We start from the raw sequence: 14,956 nt of genomic DNA on the forward strand, positions 1-14,956 counted from the left end.
TTGCAGGGTCATAAGGTAGGTCCATTTCTAACCTTCTGAGAGTTCTCCAGAATCCTTTCCACATGAGTTAGACTAAATTCCATTCCCACTGGCAGTGCAGGAGGGTTCCTTTTCCCACAAAACTTCTCCAATATTTGTTGCTCCTACCTTTTCTGATGTATGACATTCTCACAGGAGTGAAATGGTATCTCATTGTTGTTTTTATTTGCATTTCTCTAACAATCAGTGACTTGGAGCATTGTTCATATGTTTGCTGGCCTTTTGGATCTCTTCTATCATTAATATTATGTTCATATCCTCTCCACATTTTTGGATGGGGTCATTTTTTGTTGTTTTCTTGTTGCTGAGTTTGGTGAGCTCTTTATATATTTTGAATATTAGCCTTTTGTCTGACATATGACATGTAAAGATATTCTCCCATTCTTTATGGGGTCTCCATGTGGTGGTTTCTTTTGATGTACAGAAGCTTTTCAATTGTAAGTAATCCTGTTGGTTTATTTTTGTTTTAGTCTTCTTTGTAACTGGATCCGTATTACTGAAAATGCTTTTAAAATGTAGATGGAAAAGAGTTCTGCCAATATTTTCCTATAAGTATTTGATAGTCTGACATCCAAGTCCTAGATCCATTTGGAATTCATTTTTGTGTTTGGTGAAATATAGTGGTTCAGTTTCATTCTTCTGCACATTTCAACCCAGTTTTTCCAACATCATTTGTTGAAGAGATTCTCGTTTCCCCATTTAATAGTCTGGGCACCTTTGTCAAAGATTAGATGATAGTAGGTGTGGGGGGCTACTTCTGAACTCTCAATTTTATTTCACTTGTCAGTGTGTCTATTTATGCTTTAGTGACCAAGAAATGTTAATTACAATGTCCCTGTAATACAGTTTGAGGTCTTAGAGTAAGATGGTTCTAGTTCTATTCTTTCTTCTCAAGATTTTTTTGACAATTCTAGGGTATTTTCTGGTTACAGATAAACATTAGTAGCTTTTGTTCTAGTCTCCTTAAATAATTGGATGGGATCTTGATGGGGATTGCATTAAATTTGTAGATAGCTATGGATGATATATTTTGATGATGTTAATTCTTACAACTCATGAACATGGAATGTCTTTCCACTTCTTTGTGTCTTTTTCTATTTTCTTAAATAATGATTGATAATTATTAGTATACAAGTCTTTCACTTCTTTTGTTAGGCTTATTCCTAGATATTTTATTGTTTTGTTGCAACAGTATAAGGGATTGATTTCTAGATTTCTTCTTCTGCTACCTTAGTTTTTGCAGAGGAATTCCAGTGAGTTTTGTATGTTAACTTTGCAGCCTGACACTTTATTATATTGCCTGATAGTTTCTCAGAGCTTCCTGCTGGATTCTTTTAGTTTATCCATGTATGCTAACATGCAATCTTCAAGTAGTGAGTTTGACTTCTTCCCTTCTAATCTTTATCTTTTTAAAAAATGTTTAAATTATTTTATTTATTTATTGATTAGAGACAGCCAGAAATCAAGTGGGAAGGGCTCTCAAAATAGGGAGGGAGAGAGACAGCGAGACACCTGCAGCCTGATTCACCACTTGCAAATCTTTCCTTCTACAGGTGGGGACTAGGGGCTTGAATCTGGTTTCTTGTGCATTGTAGCATGTGTGCTCAACCATTTTCATAACCACCTGGCCCCTCAATCTGTATACCTTTAATTCTTTACTCTTGCCTGATTGTTATGGCAAGAATTCCCAACATTATGTTGAATAGTAATGGTGATAGTGGCCAATTCTTTTTAATACCTGATCTAAGGGGGCATTGCTTCCAGTTTTTTACCACTGAGTATGATGTTGGCTGCAGCTTTGATATATACAGACTCCACTATCTTAAGGAATTCTCCATCTATTCCCATCTTTTGTAGTGTTTTAATCATGAAATAATGTTGTATTTTGTTAAAGGATTTCTCTGCATCTATTGATATAACCATGTGGTTTTTGGTCTTGCTTTTATTGATGTGGTGGATCATGTAGATTAATTTACTTGTATTAAACCAACCTTGCATCCCTGGGATTAACCCCACTTGGTTATAATGAACAATTTTTTTTAATATACTGCTGTATCTGGATGGCTGGAATTTTGTTCAATATTTTAGCGTCTATGTTCATCAGAGATATTGATCTATAGTTTTCTTTTTTTGTTGTTGTATCCCTGTCTGCTTTAGGTATAACATTGCTCTTGGCTTCATACTATCTTGGGTCTACCTATATATTAGATGTCAGGTGAAGGTAAAAACTAGTCAAGTCATGGGCCCCTTGGAATATACCTAAAATAGACCTACTTGCTTTTTCCAAAACGGAGACTCCAAATCTTCACCACCAATATTTTTGCCTTTAAGTTCATGATTAGTCAACAAACTGTTCTGCTTTATATCTTAACTCTTTTTCAGCACCAAGTTTCAGATGCTACCATGATTCCAACCTGATGTCCCTGGATAGACAACCCCACCATGTGTCTTGGAGCCTCTCCTCCCCAGATCCCTGCCCCAGTAAGGAAAGAGAGAGACAGGCTGGGAGTATGGATCTACCTGTCAAAGCCCATGTTCAGCGGGGAAGCAATTACAGAAGCCAGACCTTCCACCTTCTGTACCCCACAATAATACTGGGTCCATACTCCCAGAGGGATAAAGAATAGGTGCAGGCTCATTCCTGGGTCTTCCTGTCTCCCCGGCCATTGGGAGATGGAGGTCAAGAGCAGCTCCCAGGGCTCCCGGAGCAGCTCAGCATGTCAGGGGCACTCCACTCAGGGAAACAAATACTCAGTCATCCCTGGGAAAAACCCCACAGGGCAATTTGTTTATTTGAGGGAGAAAGCAAGTACATGTACCCATTGCCCAGGTAGAAGGTCAAGGTAATCATTAACCCAAGCACAGAGCAACACAATGCATAGCTGCATGCTGACATATAAACTACTTGATCACAAATGAAGAATTACCATACAAGGTTTGATCACAAGCTTCACAATGCATATTTCTCCAGGGGGGTAATTTACAGGTACCTCAGGGTAAATTACAAGCACTTCAGAGGAAGGGGGAGGAGGAGGGGCAGTTGAGCCCAAACGTATGTGATGGCTTTCAAGTTAGGTCAAACACAATGTACAGTAATCCGTGGCCGTTGTTTTAAGGGGATAAGAGAGGCATGTGCAGAAAGGTAGCCCCCTTTCCAGGGAAGCCATCCAGCATTAGTTCAAGAGGTCAGGGAAACCTGCCCTTCTCTAGACCTAAAGGGAGAGTTGGGGTTCAACTTGCTTGAACCTCATGGAAACAATGGCCGAGACTCTTTAGGACAATGGACCCTACTCTCCAACAAATAGGGGAAGGGGATTGGATATGGAACTCTGATGGTTAGAATTATGTGGAAATGTACCCCTTTTATCCTATAGTCTTGTCAATATTTCTATTGTATAAAGAAAAATTTAAAAAGAGTAAAAAAAGAAACAAAATACAAGTTCTAGTTTTTTTATATTTTATCTAGTAGGACAATAAGTCTAAAATTCAATTCAAATTTCATTTTGCATATTATAAAGTCTACATTTTATACCTGGATGAAACAGTTTATTTAATCCAACTTGTCAAGTACATTTAAACTTATACAAATTATATTTTACTTGTTATAGATGTAGACATTAGCAATACACTTTAGAATTAGTTTTCTAGTTTCATGTAATACAATATAAAGTCTGTTTAAAAGAGTATACAGAAGAAATTATACAATTTTATATTTACTTGAAATGTTACAACAAAATTTTGCAACAGTTGTCTAACAGTTTTATAATGAGTTAAATGGGACTCAGAATTTCATGATACCTCAAGTAGTTTCTATTTTTTTTAAAGATTTTATGATTTTAATAGTACATACATTCTTAACATTATGTGCTGAATGAAATATATATTAACAGATAAAACATCCATTCGTACATCATAGGCAATTATAGAATTAGCAATGCATATTGAACATCTACTATTCTGTATGTTAGTATTATGCATATCATTTTGCTACACTTATAATTTATTTTATTTATTTATTTTTGCCACCAGGTTTGTTGCTGGGGCTGAGTCCTTACACTATGAATCTGATGCTACTGGTGGTCATTTTTTTTTCTATTTTTTTCCCCTATTTTATTGGATAGGACAGAGAGAAATTGAGTGGAGAGTGGGAGATAAGGAAAGAGAAAGACACCTACAGATTTGCTTCATTACTCTTGAAGTGCCCCCCTACACACACACACACACACACACACACACACACACACACACACACACACACACACACACACACACACAGGAAATGAAGGCTTGAACCTGGTTGCTTGAGCAGGTCCTTGAGCATAGTACTCTGTGCATTAAACTGGGTGATCCACTTGCTTAGCTTGGGGTAGAGAAATAACTCATTGGTAGAGCATTGCCTTGCTGTGAAACAGCCCAGGTTCCAGCTCCGACACCACATAGTGTCATAGCACTGGAAAAAGTTCCAATTCTCTCCCTCTCTCTCCCTCTCTCTCTCTCTCTCTCTCTCTCTCTCTCTCTCTCTCTCCATCTAAATGAATAAATGGTTCAGGATGATGAATCTGAACATGAGGAAGGCCCTGGCTGGGTTGTGGGTCATTGGTTTATTTAAAAGTAGGTGCTTACGGAGTTCACAAAATATTTAAGTGGAATATTAGGTTCTATACATGTGATTCCTGGCATTTTAGAGCTTGAGGTTGAATTTTCATGATAAATATTCACAACCTTATCATATATATATGTATATTTCATAGCAGCTGTGACAAAACTTCACTTAACACCTGTATGTAATTAATGTTTAAAAGCATATTTTGACTTTACAAGTGAAATAAATTATAACAGCATATTAAAATGTCACAAGAATTTTGTATTCTTACTAATTGAAGAACATGTGTCATCTTCCTTTATTCTTCTTATTCTGTTTCTTAAAGTTATCCAGTTTTCTTCCATTTGATAAATATAATTTTATGGTAGCTTCACCACCACAACACATGCACCTGCTCTTCCAATGTTAACAGGAACTTCCTAACACGTAAGAAAATAGGGAAAGAAATGGTGATTGAATAAAACTTTGTCTACAGCATTATATAAGAAAGTGGAATTGAAATAAGCCCTTAGCTACTATGGTTAAAAGTCACCTGTATAAAGTTAAGGGAAAACTGTGTACTAGATTAAAATCTGGTGTCATGGAAAGATCATAATCATTCAAGTTAAATGAGTTTGCTACCTGAGAGATGATGCAGTAGATAAGGTGCTGAACTCTTAAGCATAAGGACATTAGTTCTATACCTCACGTCATACATGGGAAAGTGATGCTCTTTGTTTCATATATATGTTAAAAAATAGGTTGTGGAACAAATGACCTTGGCAAAGTTTCACCTCTCCTATAACTAATACATTATATTTAATTTAATAAATTATTTAGAGTTAATGAATACTATTCAAGATTATGTTGGAAATACATGGACTGAAAATGAAATTGGGTATATAGCAGCTATATTCTCATTATTTGTTCTCTTTCATGTTTCCAAAGTAAAACATGAAACTGAAAAGTCAGATAGAATCTAGGTCTCTTTTCTACTTTTCTATAATTTCAAGGAAACTAAATTCCATAAACATGAACAAATAACTTATATTGATTGTTGTATGTGAACTAACTCCTGTCTTCATTATTACCCTTAATTTCTAGTAGATCCTAAAGATTTTTAAAGTGAGGAACTACCTAAATGGTAGATATTTAAAAACATTTTAGGAATTTGATAATGTTACTAGAAGGAATAGACAGTAAAAAATATTAATGTTCTGTTGTCATTATTAGAATATATATGCATTAGAGTGAATGTGTATTAGACTATATATATATATATATATATATATACATATATATTATTGTACATGAGCTATGAGACAACATGAATTTTATTATATGAGGTAGTGCCAAACATAAAACTGCCCATTTGTGAAAATGGTGAATAATAAATTATACTTCACTTTTATTAATTCATAATTTCATTAACACAACACTGATATATAGCTTGAAATAAATATAGACAAATTCCTGGAAAAACTGTCAGAAGCATCAACTTTCTTTTTAGCATTCTTTACAGTGACTTTTGCACCTTCCTTGAACTTGCTTTATCAGATGCCCATTACACTTGAGATATTTTAACACTGGTTTCATAATATGTACTAAATTCCTTGAATGTTTGATTAGGATTTACTATTATTGCAATGTGTATAATCTGAAAAAGGAGGTAATTGAAAAAATAATCTCCTGGGTGTTGCCAATAAAAATAAACGAGGGTTGAGGATATAGTTTAGTGGTAGAATATATGTTTGTAAAATAGGCTGTCATCAATTTGTTTTCCACCTCCCCCTTTAAAGAGAACAGACATTTGTGAAATAGGTAATTATTTATTTTTTTTGCAGGTGTCTCTCTGTATCTCTTCCTCTCTATCTAGGTAATTGTTATTTGCTTCCCAAGTCATAATAAATATATAAAAATGGACAAAATAGTAAAACTCTTAAATTATGGAATCTGATTCAGCTTTCCATGAAATAAAGTAATCTATTAATTTAAGAGTATGTTGCCTTTTACAAAAGTACTGATGGATCCTGACAATGACCAATTAGACCAATTAGTAATTTTCTATAGTATAAATAAGCACATATTAATATTTAACAAAAAAATTTTGTTATGCCTTAGAGAGCAAGAGAATGAGACCCATTTCAAACATGTATTTTGAAATATTTTATTGAACCTTATAATATATAAATTTGAATACTTTTAGCAAAAGTACCTTTTTCCATTCGTCTTTCTGTGTATCATATGACTCAACAGTATTCAAATAAGTATGTCCATCATAACCTCCAACCACATACAGTTTATCTCCAAGGGAACACACAGCAACAGCATCACGAGGAACATTCAGAGGTGCCACAGTTGACCATGAATCAGTTTTGGGGTCATACCTTAAGATGTGTAGGAATGTAATTGGAAGGTGAAAGTCAGGAGTGTTAAATTAAAAAATAGCTGGGATTGACAAAATAACATATGTTTGTACATTACAAGGAATTAAAATACCTCATATTTATTATGTATTATCTAATCATTGTTTAAGAAATGTACAAAACAAAATTATTTTCTGGTACTGCAAGTAACTCAAAGTAATTTTAAGAAATACCCAGTAATGATACTTTGCATTTTTCTGATCAGCATTCAGCTTCTTAAATTTGTGTGAAAAATTAGCTGCCTTTTTTTTTTTTTTGCTTCTAACTGACAGACCTTGGTGTATGCACTATGAATCCTCAGCTCCTAGCTGCCACCTACCTACCTTCTTTCCTTCCTTCCTTCCTTCCTTCCTTCCTTCCTTCCTTCCTTCCTTCATTCCTTCTTCCTTCCCTCCTTCCCTTCTTTCCTCCCTCCCTCCCTCCCTTTCTTTCCTTGTTTCTTTTCATTCAATAGAACAGAGAGAATTCGAGAAGGGAGAGGGAGATAGAAAAGGAGATAGAAAAGGAGAGAGAAAGATAGACACCTGAAGACCTGTTTCACTGCTCCTGAAGCTGACCCCCCTACAGGTGAGGAGCCAGGGGTTCTCTGAGTATATACTTGCACTATGTATTATGTGTGCTTAACTAGATGCACCACGGCTCGGCCTCCACATTTTGTATACTTGTTTTAGGGCTTTTCTTATTTTCTTATTCTCTATTTATCAAGGTTATTCATGACATATTTCATACTGTTTATGTGGGAACTGTTAAATCTTTTGAAAATGTGGAAAATGACTTAAAGGATAAACAGGAACAGTTAAAAATTAAAAGTTAACCATTCCCATCACTTTTAAATTAAAATAGCATCCTAGTACTGCTACTTCTTTCTGTTTGTTATTCTATTCCTCTTTACTTGGAAAATATGTATGCATGTTTTAGTAGAAGTAAAATGGAGCCTGAAGTTTGAATAATTTGTCATAGACTTACTACTCCATGTTGAGTAATAGGAATTATTTCCCCTCACTCATATACCTCAATTTTCTTCTAAACAATACAGAAATTATAATCTCAGCCTGATTCAAGATTAAAATGAGGTCTTAAAATAATTTAAATTAAATTGTGATCATAAATAACTGAATGAGCTTCCTAAAGTTCTAGGCAAACCAGGAAGATAATTGTGTAAGGAAAAGTGCATAGTACATAGAAATGATAACATCTGATTCTAGAGAATAAGTTGCTTTTCTACTGAAAATTCTATTTCACAACTTAATTGATAAAAAAGTTGTAAAATTTTGGTTTCCTTGGAGTTATTATACAAAACAGTACAACTGAAAGTCACCTGATAAAGAATTGACTTCCACCATATATAAATGACTGCCTCAAAGAGTTTATTTTCTTTTCAATAATATATTAATTGCTTTTGCATATGATAACAATTGTTTCAGCATTTGAATTGTCTACATATCTTTAAAATCCACTCAAATATGGTTTAAAATCTATGGGTTGCTACATTAAGAAAATATTTTTTCCCTATTAGGGTTATTTCTAGGACAAAGCTCCACTGCTCCCAGAGGAAAGCCACTTTTAATAGAAAATGAGAGACAGAGAAAGGCAAAGAGAGACAGAGACAGAAAGAGAAAATAATAAGAAGGAGTAGGAGGAAGAAGGGAAGTAGTAGGAGAAGTAGGTGCAGAAGAAGAAGGAGGAGAAGGAGAATGGAAGAAAGGAGAGATAACTGCAGAATCACCCCCACTGCTGTGAAGAATTATCCTTCTGCAGGTGGGAACTGGAGGCTTGAAGCTGGATCCTAGCACATGATAATACATACACTCTATCTGGTGTGCCACCCACCTGACCCCTTATTTACGTAAAAATTGAATATATCTGTATAGTCATAATTTTATAATTTAACATTATATTTTATTATAACTGTTATTCACAATGATTATCTTAAGAAAGGCCAATGAGATAGACAATAATAAAAATACTAACTACAAATATAAAACACAAAACACCAACTAACTTCTATTAAGTATTTATTATATACCAGAATATACTGTTTATTACACATATTTAAAGTGCAACCTATATGGTTGATACTACTATATTTCCATTTTTTCATAAGAACAAAATGATTTTCACAATGTAAGTTAATTAGATAAAACATTGTGTGTAATTATACCTCTATTTTATTTTATTTATAAAAAAAGGAAACATTAACAAAACCATAGGATAAGAGGGGTGCAACTCCACACAATTGTACCTCTCTTATCCTATGGTCTTGTTGATCATTGCTAAGTCAATAAAAAGGGAAAGAAAAAAAACATTGACAAGGTTCAACACCCATTTATGATAGACTCTTAAGAGCTTGGTAATAAAGTGATTATACTACAACATAATAAAGAACATATGCAATAAACAATTAACATCATACTCAATGGCAAAACTATTAAAGTTTCCCCCCTAAAATCTGGAACTGGACACGTATGTCCACTTTTACCACTAATGCTGAGTATAGTCCTTGAAAATCATATCAGGGTAATTAGGCAATAAACAGACATTAAATGAATGATAACTGGAAAGGAGAAGTTAAACTATTACTATTTTAACAAGACCTGATACTATACATAGAAAATCCTAAAGAAACAATGAAAAAAATGACTAGAAACTATCAGTAAATTAAGCAGAATGAAAGGATAAAATTTCAGTATACATAAATTGGTTACATTACTAAACACAAATTATGAGTTGGAGGAAAGGGAAATGAAAGAAGCAACCCCATTCAAAGTTTCACAAAAAGAACAAATAAAAGAAAAGAAAAAGAAAGAAAGAAATAAAAGAAAGAGAGAGAAAATTCCTTGCAATAAAGTTAGCAAAAGAGGTAAAATATATCTATAATAATAAATAATATAGGGTATTGCCAAAAGAAATAGAAACACAACAAAATAGAAGAATACACTATGTTCATAGAAAGGAAGAACAGATATTAAGGTGGCTATACTATCCAATGTAATATATATTAATTGAAATACACCCCCACACCTAAGGACTTCTAATCTTTGATAAGAGGACCCAAAGTATTAAATGGAGAAAGGAAGCTCTCTTCAATAAATGGTTCTGGGAAAACTTGGTTGAAACATGCAGAAGAATGAAACTGAACCACTCACCAGAAACGAAAGTCAACACCAAATGGACCAAGGACCTGGATGTTAGACCAGAAACTATCAAATACTTAGAGGAAAATATTGATGGAACACTTTCCAACCTAAACCTCAAGGACATCGTTGACGATTCAAACGCAATTGCAAGGAAGACTAAATAGAAACAAATCAATGGTAATGTATCAAATTGAAAAGCTTCTGCACAAAGAAACTATCACACAAAGAGATCCCTCACAGAATGAAGGAAAATACTCAAATGCCTTTCATCAGACAAGAGACTAATCACCAAAATATACAAAAAGCTCAGCAAACTTAGCAACAAAAAAAACCAAATGAACCCATCCAAAAATGGTCAGAGGATATGAACAGAACATTCACTACAGAAGAGATCTAAAAGGCCAACAAACGCATGAAAAATTGCCCCAGGTCACAGATTGTCAGAAAAATGCAAATAAAGACAACATTGAGATACCACCTCACTTCTGTGAGAATGGCATACATCAAAAAGGACAGCAGCAACAGATGCTGAAGAGGCTGTGGGGACAAAGGAACCCTTCTCCACAGCTGCTGAGAATGTAAATTGGTCCAAACTCTGTGAAGAACAGTCTGGAGAACTCTCACAAGGCTAGACATGGACCTTTCATATGACTCAGTAATTCATCCCCTAAGGATATACCCAAGGACTCCATAACACACAACCAAAAAGATATTTGTACACCAATGTTCATAGCAGTACAGTTCATAATAGCTAAAACCTGGAAGCAACCTGGGTGTCCAGAAACAGATAAGTGGCTGAGAAAGCTGTGGTATATATACCCAATGGAATACTATGCAGCTATTAAGAATAATGAACCTCCCTTCTCTGACCCATCTTGGATGTAGCTAGAAGGAATTATGTTAAGTGAGCTAAATCAGAAAGATAAAGACGAGTGTGGGATGATCCCACTCATAAACAGAAGTTGAGAAAGAAGAACAGAAATGAAAACTCAAAGCAGGATTTGTCTGAACTAGGAGTAGGGCACCAAAGTAAAAACCCTGGGTTGGATGTCTGGTCATGGGATGGGGAGTGAGGGGAGGATGGGATGGGACATAGTCTTTTGGTGGTGGGAATGGTGTTTATGTATGCTCCTATTAATTTGTAGTCATATAAATCACTATTAATATGATTCAATATGATTGAATGTCTCAAAATTTTTAATGCACAGACCATAGGCTGAGTCTTTGATATGTTGACTCTCTTAAAAGCTTAGACCAGGAAGAGCAGAAGCAACTGGTGGCACAGCTATATAAAAATAATGTCAAAGGACATAAATTATGGTGATATTACAAAACAAACCCAATTGACAAATAATGTGATTATAGCAATAACTATCAATTGCCTTCTTAAACCTTAAGAAAGTAGGAACCTACCACTTCCTATATAGAGCTTATATTTCCCCCAGTCCTGGAACCTCAAGAGGGGGGCTCACATTCTTGCATGTTTCTCTCAATTTATACCAAATGATATTGCATCCACCCATCCCAGTCTAATCAATGCAACGAGCACCACCTCAGCATGCTTCACTTCAGACTATGCCCAGAGATGTCAAGCATGGAATGTAAACCCTTCACCCTCATTACTCAGGTGAGACCTTTCCTTTCATAGGATTCTCTAATTTCATTTCAGGTAGTTCACTTCCTAACAAAGTCCCAAAACCTACATATAGACCAGATCCAGTGAGGTAGAGCATATGTTCACATGTATCCATAAATTAGGGCAAAATATATACCTGAAAGCAAAAAATGCACAATAGTCTGCAATGAGTAAGTAAAAAGTTCATAATGAAATAGTGTTTAGTTAGACTTAGATACCCTCCTCACCTGCTTCTTATTACACTTCTTCACTCACCCCAAAGTCAACCTTACCAAAGCCAGGACTGCAAAAGCTGAATAAGGGTAAGAGACTGGCATACTTTAATGATGACTTTTTAGTCATCATTATCAGGCCTCCCCATCAGCTGTGGCACTAGTTGAAGAGTCCTGAGATTCTCAAACAGAAATGATGGGCCTAGACCTTGAATAAATCCCTCTCTCCACTGTTACTAGTCATCAATATCAGTAACAACAAAATAAACTCCTTTGTGGACCCCCACAGGACCTTGCCCTCAACTTGGATCAACATGGTAGAGAATGTTCCATCCTCTGAAGTGAGGCTGGACAACATACTCTATGCTACAACTAAAGAAGATGGGTACTGAAACTGAGGCAGCTTGGAACATTCCTACTCATAACCACAAATTCAAGCTCAGATCTACAGGGATGCAGAGGTCACATAGGCTCCTAAACTGAATATGGGCCAAAGATCACATAAAATCAATGGGGTTTACAGTCAACAATATTTATACTCCTTTCCCATATTAGGGAGGTACTCTCTTCCCTGATCCAGCTTTCTGGTCCTTCTACCAGCCATGACATCATCTCCCCAAACAATACCTTGGATTCACCTGCATATCAGATTTCAGGCTCAGGAAAAAAAAAAAAAAAAAAGAAAAAGAAAAAAAAAAACTAGTATAGCCACAGCCCTTTGGAATATAACTAAAATATGCCTAGTAGCTATCTTCAAAACAGAGACCCCTCCAACTCTTCATATGCACTATTCCAGCCTTTATGTTCATGATTGGTCAACAATATGTTTGGCTTCATAAGTTAACTCTGTTTTCAGCCACCAGGTTCCAGATGCTATCGTGATGCCAACCAGACTTCCCTAGACAGACAAGCCCACCACTGTGTCTTGGAGCTCCGATTCCCCAGACCCCACCCCACTTGGGAAAGAGAGAGACAGGCTGGGAGTATGGATTGATCTGTCAATGCCCATGTTCAGCGGGAAAGCAATTCCATAATCCAGACCTACCACTTTCTGCATCTCACAATGACCTTGAGTCCATACTCCCAGAGGGTTAAAGAATAGGAAAGCTATCAAGGGAGGGGATGGGATATAAAGTACTGGTGGTGGGAATTGTGTGGAGTTGTACCCCTTTTATCCTATGGTTTTTGTAACTGTTTCCTTTTTATAAATAATTTAAAAATATTCAGTATAATAAAGCACAGAGTGGAACACTATATTTCTCTCTTAAAAACCTATATTACATTACACATTTATGCAAAGAAAGAAAAAGAAAACCATACAAAAGATTAATGAGGCTAAATGTTGGTTCTTCCAAAGAGAAATCAACATAGACAAAAACTTATCCAGACTTACAAAACAAAAAAGGGAGAAGAGTCAAACAAATCAGATTGTAAATGAAGTAGGAGATATCACAACAGACACAACAGAAATCCAATGTATCATGTGAGGATTGCCACCAAGCTAGATAATCTGGAAGAAATGGATGAGTTCCTAGATACCTAAAACTTCTGAAATTAAATAGGACTTAGAAAATATAAACAGGCCAATCACAGCCAAAGAAATTGAAGCAGTTATCAAGAATCTTCCCATTAATAAACATCCTGGACCAGATGGTTTTACAAATGAATTCTACAAAACCTTCAAGGAGGAGCTAATACCTCTACTTTTAAAACTCTTCCAAAAGATTGAAAACACCAGAATACTCCCTTACAGCTTCTATGAAGCGAACATTATTCTAATAGCAAAAGCAGACAGGGATACAATAAAAGAAAACTACAGGCCAATATCTTGGTCTGTATGATGTTTTAGTGAGCATATGGAGAAGACAGAGCCCTAGAAGAATCATTAAAATTAAGATAAAGTTTTTACTAAAATAAATAATTGAGCAAATAAAAATATAAGACCTAACATTTGATTTACCTTTCCACACAATCAGAAAGCCTAGAACAATGGTTAGGGGCAGGAGCATCATGACCTCCAACAACGTATAATAACCCATTGTATGTTGCAACTCCCACACCTCCTCGTCTTTTGGACATTGGAGCACATAGATTCCACTTGTTAGTGTGTGGGTCAAAATATTCCATTGATTTAAGGCAGGAACTTCCATCACGTCCACCAATGGCATATATTCTAGAAAAAAAGTGCAAATTTATGTGTATATACAAATATGTTTATATTTTCTAATCTGTGCAGTGTATGAAAGCAATGGATACTTGTACAATGTATTTCAGAGTTATAGTTATATAATCTATACCCTTGCTATTTTAAAATAAGATTGCTTGAAATGGTGAAAAGTTAGTTAACTGAGTACATCTAGTCATATTTATTCTATCCATATTTAAATATTTTAAGAATTAATTTAATATAATAGATTTAAAAGTGTCATAGGATATGAAGTACAAAGAAATGAAGCATATATGAGGCAAGTTTGGAATATTCCTTTTTTAATATGATGTTTTTCATCATGGTTATCACTGGGAATTAGTACCTGCACTATGAATACATCTCTCATGGCAGATAGTTTTTTTCCTTTTACTTGATAGGACAAAGAGAAATTGAGGGAGGAGGGGGAGGTAGAGGGAGAAAGAGAGTTACATGCAACACTTCTTGACAGCATGAGAAACTTCCCATTTGCAAGTGGAAACTGAGGGCTTGAACCAAAGTTCTTTTGCAAGATAACATGTGTGTTCAAGAGTGTGCCAATGACAGACCCTGGCAATAGTTCTTATGAAATATTAATAAATAAAATATATATTATTTTATTTATTTTAATGAGAAATATAAATTATGTGTGTGAAACAGTGTAAAAAAGAGGCAGGAGGAGAGGAATACTACTCAGGTGTGACTTACGAAGTTTCTGGGGATTGAACCTGGGACCTCT

General features: G+C 35.1%; 1 protein-coding gene across 1 annotated transcript in view; it reads right to left on the reverse strand.

Annotated features, from left to right (window-relative positions):
• Window positions 1-4,566: 4,566 nt before the first annotated feature.
• The window catches only part of KLHL4 (kelch like family member 4), a 90,410-nt gene continuing 80,020 nt past the window's right edge, over window positions 4,567-14,956 (reverse strand). The window contains exons 9-11 of the mRNA XM_007537942.2: window positions 13,993-14,205; window positions 6,837-7,008; window positions 4,567-5,061 (exon numbers count right to left, since the gene is read on the reverse strand). Coding sequence (XP_007538004.1) covers window positions 5,002-5,061; window positions 6,837-7,008; window positions 13,993-14,205 — 445 coding nt within the window. The 3' untranslated portion in view covers window positions 4,567-5,001. The remainder of the gene's footprint in view (window positions 5,062-6,836; window positions 7,009-13,992; window positions 14,206-14,956) is intronic.

Source organism: Erinaceus europaeus, chromosome X (assembly GCF_950295315.1).
Source record: "Erinaceus europaeus chromosome X, mEriEur2.1, whole genome shotgun sequence".
Classification (NCBI taxonomy): domain Eukaryota; kingdom Metazoa; phylum Chordata; class Mammalia; order Eulipotyphla; family Erinaceidae; genus Erinaceus; species Erinaceus europaeus.